Here is a 7640-nt window from a genome sequence, read left to right on the forward strand (position 1 = left end):
TCCTTAGTCATTGGTCATTATTGCCTAATTTTCAATTCAATCCTGCTTATAATATTCTTCCACAGTTGAAATATAAGTAATAAACATAATTATATATAGAACATTTTAGATTAATTTACAATAAAGTATGTGTTTAATACAAATACGATACAATCCTTATCTCATCCCTTTTTCATTCTATATACTAATTAATATATAAAAATTGAACATCACCCTTGCCCACTTCAACTTCTATTCTACTTTGAAATTATTTCTATAATGTGGAAATTACTGTTTTATAAAAGTAAATGATATAAAATGAAGAGAATTGATTTATATTTATTCACATTTTTAGAAAATCAAAATCGACGAAAATATAGGAGTCAAAACGAAATATAAGGCTAATCAAAATGAAATTTAAATCTATAAAAAAACGAGAATGTACATTCTCACATCATTTATATTTATTCACATTTTTAGGAAATAAAAGATGTACTAATTTCATCTAATCAAACTAGTACATTTTTCTAAAAATTAGTAAAAGTAGTTTTTGTGTGTTCATAGTTCAAGTAATTGATAAATTGGAAAAACTTGAATTTCGAGATTGATAAGAAAACTATTTTTAATTTTTTTAAAAAAGATCTGAAATTTCTGGCCAATTTCCGGCGGAAAGCTGCTTAGCCTCAGCGAAGAACAGCTTCGTGAATTGGGATTTGGAACCACTCGTTCATTAATCTCCAAATCCCGTTCCCCCAAATTGAATCCGAATCTGCATAATTATTTCTCTTCCACAACACATTTTTCAATCACGGCGTTCTTTTGCTCCGGTACGGCGGCGATGACTTCTCGATGATGGTATGATGGTATGTATGAAATGAACACTCTGTCTCTGCCATAGATTTAACCAAATCCGCCATTGAAGTAGGTTTTAGGGTATACATTTGTCGTTTTTACTTACTGTCGAGTTTTTTTTTACAAAATTTAGGGATGTTTACATCTTGATAAACCAACACCACAAGTGAATTTGGTTGTTGGCGCGAACTGAACCACTCCCTCCTGTATTTCCCTCATACTCCTCTCTCCCTTCTCCAACCCAATCATGGAAGCCTTACCCTTACCCCCAATTTCTAACCCTCTCTTCCCATTTCGTCGTTCCAGTACTTTTCCCCTCAAACCGCGCTCAAATTCGATCCAAAATCGGAGACGAACAGCCACGTATGCCGCCATTGACGGTGCTTCGCTTACAGCCGACTCCACTCAGGTCGAAATCACTTGGCAGATATTCGTCGGAGCGATTGGTAATGGGAACGAATGTTCGATTTTTTATTGTTTGTGTGGTTTCTTTTGATTTTGTATCATCCTTATCTGATCGGTTTTTATGTTGGTTGTAGCTGGAGTGACCCCGTTCGTGGTGGCTGGAATCGAGTTCAGTAAGAGAATTGTGAGATTTTGGGACTTTTTCCAAGTGATTTGTCGTTTGTTCTGTTTGTGTTTTCTTAGCATGATTGAAATTCAATATTGTAGATGGCGCAGAAGAGATGTAAAGAATGTGGTGGTTCGGGGCTTGTTCTTAGAGACGATGACTACTTTCGTTGCCCTGAATGTGGTAATAGTTTCTTTTTGCATACTTGAGAATTTTTGTTCATAATTTAGGGATAGTTTTCTTTAGAGTGAGGCATACATCCTTAACCAAAGATGGAGGTTTGAATCATCGTCCCCTTGTTGAACTGAAAAAAGTGTTGTCAATGAATATTTGTGGAATAAAATCATAACGATTATGAAATTCATGGACAATATTTAAATGAACAAATAAGTTCTTTTTTCCCTTTTTAATTAAGTTAAAAATTCTTATTAGTTAGTATGTCCATATTGATGACGTTATGTTGATACATTTTGATATTTATGTTGATACATTTTGATATTATGTTTCTTTTTAAAATTGTAATAATGGACATATCAATTCACTTCTTATGTGAATGTTGAACCTATGAACATAGGAAAATGTCAATATGTCCATGGAATCTATGCCTAGCATAACGTGGTGAATTAGTAGAAATCTAGAGAAGAAATTAAGGTGAGCTGCTAATTCCTATTTGTTTGTAGAAAATTCGACTTTCCTAATTTTAAGCAACCTAATTTCTCTTATGTTATGTCTTGTAAGCTTATTGTTAATCAATTTTAACCTTCATTTAAGTAAAGCGTCAAAATTCTTAACCAATGGTGATTAAATTTAAAACAAGCACTTATAAAAAGTATACAAATATCTAGCCATAATGTTCTAACAGTACATTCCAAAAAGAAATTTATTCCAGGCAGAATATGACTGTGGGCTTCCTCCTTGTTCTTGACATTTATTGGTTGGACAGGTGGTTTTTTGCCATGGCAGTCATGGAGGCGATTCTTTTGGGGCTGAAGAAGACAATTAGCATGATATGACTCTTTTGAAGCGATGTAATTCTACACATTTCAAAGAAAGTGGTTCAGGATCAGGATCTTCTTTGTTGATTTCCAGGCAAGACGAGGAACAAAGTAAGCAATCCATTTGTTAAGTGTATGTATTTGAGGTATATAACTAATTACAAGTTCACCAAGTTTCTTATTTAATTACACCAAGTTTCTTATTTAATTACATGCTCAATCAAATGGTTAAATGTTGCTAAATGATAATTTCTTGGTTAGATCCCTAGTGTGATAGGTTTTGTAATATCATTTTCTCCCTCAACATAGTTAATAACATGTATAAAAGATTAAATATTCTTTAACCTATCAAGGTTTGGTAGTAGTTTATTTATATAATAAAGCTATAAAATCTCTTTATTTAGGTCTTCCCCGCCTTACGTGAGATGTGCAGACTCAAGCATGTTGAATTATAACTCAATTAATTTGGACTAAGTGGGATATTTTGTAGTCTCTGCCGGATTTCTATTAGCTGTTTTGATGGGGAGGTTCCATGATATCAAGCATACAGTATTTGGCATATGATTTCTTTTAAAATAATTTGAACTAATGAATTAGGTTTTGCTATTTGGTTAAGAAACTACACATCTATTTTGGGATTTATGCATTTGTATATAACACATGGAGTAATGGGTAAATTTTTTTAAAATTTCTGTTGGATTTTCCAAATCCTTTTGTTGTTATTGAATTTTGACTAAGCAATGAGCTGGCTAGTTGTCTACACATTAGCTCCAGGTTCTGCCTTAAAACTCAATTTGAGTCTTGGTATAGATGAGGGTTTTCATGAATTATGAGTCCATGACTCTAGTCTAGGAGCACCAAAGTAGAACCTAACCTCAAAATTGGATTGGAACCAAATGGGCTATAACTTAGCCACTAGGTTTGGTCTCCAGTTCGAAGAATTTTTGTAATTATTCCGTAGGTAATATCTTACTTAATTGCAAAAGGGAGTTTTTTTGTGGACATGGTTTTTTGTATGCTCTTGTATTCTTTCGTTTTTTCTCAATGAATGCAGTTGTTTCTATTTTATTTTATTTTTTTAAAAAAAAAAAAAAGAAAAAAAAAAAGCCTTAGCCACTAGGTAACCCCAATTTAGGCTTATAGGAGGCCAAGCTCCATCCAAGCATCCTACAAGGTGCAAAAAGAGTGGCGCCTCTCCCCACAATCTCCTCCCTTTCGTAGCCTTGTTGAAGGCCTGATCTACAGAGAAAATCTGCAAGAAGATTGTTGATACTCTTGTCCCTCTCAAATACATCGATTAAAACTGAATTGAATCAGTTTCAGTTAGAACTTCAGTTTTCTCGGTTTAAGGGGCCAGAACCAAATAGTTCAGTCCAGTCACTGGTTTCTGCAAAAATCAAACTGAACTGAATTGTGCACATTCCTAGTCTAATTCTCTTGTTTTCATAGGCAACCTCAAGCACGTTCTGTCACCAACCTTGAGAATTGTTACTTTGCCTCTGACTCGGTGTGTATGCAACCGACTAATAAGCTAAGAAATCTCAAGGCAAAACCATGGCCGAGGAGATACTTTAAGCATTTAGGCTTAAGCAAAGATTCAAAAGTGAAGTTAGTGGTAAAACTATTGAATGCAATTGGTACTTGACGTAACAAATGAAGGAGCACCCTTGTCTTATGTATGTTATTAGCTAGGTTCTCTATATTAGTTGGGATCACTCATCAATCAACCTGATACCTTTGATTATGAAGAACTTAGCTTGAGTTGGCAATTTTTTAGATCTACCACCTTATGTCCTTAAAAGTAAGGCGTGAGCTTATGAGTGGAAAGCAACTAGGGTGAGGCTAGCTAGGAGTGTTCATGGTTCGGTTGGCTACCCAATCGAATCGAACTGAACCGAAAATTTTGGTCTTAGATATATACCAAAACCAAACTGAATTGAACTACAACTATTCAGTTCGATTTTCAGTTTTACACAATATATATAAAAACAGTTTTTTCAGTTCTGCATTTGGTTTTCAAATTTAAAATCGAACCGGGCTGAGAAATTTGATTGCATTATAATTTTAAACCGATCCGAATCAATGCTTCAGTAAAAAACTGAATTTTTGGTTCGGTTGGGTTTTGTCATTTGATTTTGGTTTAGTCGGTTTTAATGTTAACGTTAAGGCTAACTTTTCCATTTGAGGGTGCCCTGTCTTGACATTTACTGTAGGCTTAGTACTCTAATAAGTAGATAGATGAGATCAATTTTCTTCCCTTACATGAGCTGAGCTTAGTACAACCTCTGACGCTACTAGGTAAAGCAATTCATTACAATAGGGTGAGCTTGGAGAGGAGAGGCATTTTGTTGAAGTATATCTTCTTAAACAACTCTTTCTACTAAAACTTGTTGCACTTTTAAGTATTCTAAAGAATGAAAGTTACTCATCCGTGTCTTTAAAGAAAAACTTATTGGGAGTCCTATCTACAATTTAGTTATTTTCAGTTAAGTCCATTTAGTACCAACATAAAATAATCTAAACAACATTATTATTCTCACAAAACCCCACCAATGTACAAAGAAAATTAACATGGTTTTGGGTTTTTCGTAGATGGCCTCTTTTAAGGGTGCCCAAATGAAAAATAGCCCACAGTTGAGATATGAAGGAAAAATGGTCTTTTGCTTATGTCAACACGTTGTGAATTTACTGATTCAACCTTGAGAACCACCAGTGCGTTGCAATTCAGAAGTTTGCTTGATGCTTGATGCTCTACGCTCTATGCTCTATGTTGTATGCTTACTACTCGTTGCTCAATGCTTTATGTTCTACATTCTATGCTTGATTCAAAAGTTTACCCGATGCTTGGTACTTGATGCTCTATGCTATATGCTCGCTACTCGATGTTCGATGCTTGATGCTTAAAGAAATACGTAAAAAAGAATGAAGAAGAAGAAACGCAGAGAAAAACGGATAAAAAAAACAAGGAAAAAGGTTGCAAAACGAAGAATGAAGAATAATACATTTAGGATTAAAGTGGTAATTTCTCATGGTGATGACATAAGTAGAATGTCAAAATTCATTAGTTTTGATACTCTTGGGGTTAATTTTCATTTGGACCCTATAAAAGGCTCTCTGTACAATTATTTCCACACTTTTTTTTATAGCAAGTACAAAATAATAAAGGAAGATAGGCATATGAAAAATCGTTAAAATTTAATGAAACCCCATTGCTATCAGTTTGGTTCATTCATTCTTCTCTAATAGATTTAATTTACACAAAATAGACTAAAGTCTACCTATATGACTTTGTTTTTTGTTTTTTTTTCCATGAATTATTTATCCATCTCATCAGTCAAATTGTCTCATTTGTAGCTTGTAATTTACATTTTGCTTGACTATGGTTTTGATTAAACTTCTTTTTTCTTCTTCTTTTTAGTCTCTCTAAGATCATTAAAGTCCTATAACGATATGTTCCAAAAGTCTTTGGATAGTATCATTCAAATTACCCTTTTATTCTTTCATGCTATGAGTTTTTCTTTAATTGACAATGACAATATGTGAATGAATAATATTCATTGTCTAAACTAAACCATTCTTGACCTTTGAGATAAATACCAAAATTTCACTTTCTTCCTCTTAGATTCCTAATTTATATAGCTCTTCTTTTCCCTTTCCTTTTGAAGCTATTTCAGCAAGTTACATCAATTAATCAAACTGTGATTAAATTAAATATATCCCCTTTTTCTAATGATGTAATTTCTTGAATTTAAATAATATAAAATAAGTTAGCGTGTATTTGGATTAACTTTTCAAGTATTTAATTTTGAAAATAAGTCATTTTGGAACAAATTGAAGTGTTTGTCAATCACTCAAAATAGATTTTGAAACACTTACTAAGTTGATTTTAGACTATTTTTATCAAAAGAGTTTAAATAGTTTTTTTTAAATACTTTTTTTCTCTAGTCAATCCAAACGCACTCTTCTGGCACAAATTTATAGCCTTCATGTGAAATTATAAATTTAATTCTTATACTTTTTATTGGTTTATGATTGAGTCTAATAAGTTCCAAAATTTAATATATCTAGTAGGTCTTTTAAATTTGCTGAATTTTCAGGCATATAATCAGTCGTTCAGTTTTTAACCCTACAATTTTTTAAAAAAAAAAAAAAAAAAATTAGTGTGTATTACCACTCTTAATTAAAAGGTTAAGATACTATTAGATGAAAATTTTAGACTTACAATTTAATTCTCTAATTGATCTATTAATTATTGAGACGGTCAAACAACTCATTTATCTAATTATCTAATTGACACAATTAAAGCGACTCGCTAATTTTCTCGAAAAAAAGAAAAAAATGGAACTCACTAATTTAATTCCTATTTTGATTCTTGAAATTCACATATATTTTGGTTTGAACACTACACTACCAAAACCATATTTTGTCTTCGAAATTTTGCATTCGAATTTTTATACAAGTCTTTTTTTCTTGGTTTAATTGTTAAATTTAAAATCCATTTAACAATAAAGCTTCGAGCTATTTATTTCCTAATTTTATAAGATAACTTCAAATAAAAATCTATATCGAAGAAGGTGAAGAACTTAGCCATTAATCGATCCAATAAGATCAAGAGGATCAATAAGTTGTCAAGACCGATCACAAACTAAAGACCGACTCAAGAAGATCAATAGACGTGAAGCTAAAAATTCAATCTCGAGAACAAGTGCTCCAATCTTTGAATTAGTAGAGAAAGAATTTAGTAACCAACTATTAGGGTCTATACTAATTAGGGAGTTTGTCGGTTGGGTTAGATTGAGTTGAATGACTTTTTAGATCCAACCAAGTTATAAATTTCTTCACTCAAATAACCCTCGTTAGAAAATGAATCAACCTAACCATGAAAGATTTGGGTTACTTAGATCATTTATTTAAATTTTTGTTCTAAAAGTAAGTAAAAAGTTAGTAAGTAAAAGTTTTATTTAATTATTTTCATATATTGAATTGAGATTAATAACTCAATTTCAAGTTATATAATCTAAAATCTCTTTCTAAAGTGAGGTGCTAAAAAACTATTTTTAGGATTTGTTGGAAAATAATTATCCAAAAACCTAATGAAATTAAATAAAATTAAAATAAATATATGTATATCTAATTATATCATAAGTAAAATATATATATATATATACATTTGAAAGTTAATAATAAGTTCAAGTTGGTTCGGGTTTATTTGGGTGAACCTATAAACCAACCCAACTGATAAA

At 31.9% G+C, this 7640-nt stretch overlaps 1 protein-coding gene across 1 annotated transcript; it reads left to right on the forward strand.

The window, feature by feature from the left end:
- Positions 1-424: 424 nt before the first annotated feature.
- Positions 425-2800, forward strand: LOC120089955 (uncharacterized). Its single transcript, XM_039047406.2, has 5 exons — positions 425-842; positions 965-1277; positions 1371-1420; positions 1504-1585; positions 2346-2800. The coding sequence occupies exons 2-5, from the start codon at positions 1079-1081 to the stop codon at positions 2390-2392; spliced, it is 378 nt and encodes a 125-aa protein (XP_038903334.2). The 5' UTR covers positions 425-842; positions 965-1078; the 3' UTR covers positions 2393-2800.
- Positions 2801-7640: the final 4840 nt, after the last annotated feature.

This window comes from Benincasa hispida, chromosome 11 (genome assembly GCF_027475165.1).
Source record: "Benincasa hispida cultivar pf3 chromosome 11, pf3_genome.v1.1, whole genome shotgun sequence".
NCBI classification, from domain to species: domain Eukaryota; kingdom Viridiplantae; phylum Streptophyta; class Magnoliopsida; order Cucurbitales; family Cucurbitaceae; genus Benincasa; species Benincasa hispida.

Coding starts and splice junctions, on each gene's coding strand:
- LOC120089955 (XM_039047406.2), top strand. CDS start 1,079: ATGGAAGCCTTACCCTTACCCCCAATTTCTAACCCTCTCTTCCCATTT. Junction 1,421..1,503: donor TCGAGTTCAGTAAGAGAATT/GTGAGATTTTGG, acceptor TCAATATTGTAG/ATGGCGCAGAAGAGATGTAA. Junction 1,586..2,345: donor CTTTCGTTGCCCTGAATGTG/GTAATAGTTTCT, acceptor TTGGTTGGACAG/GTGGTTTTTTGCCATGGCAG.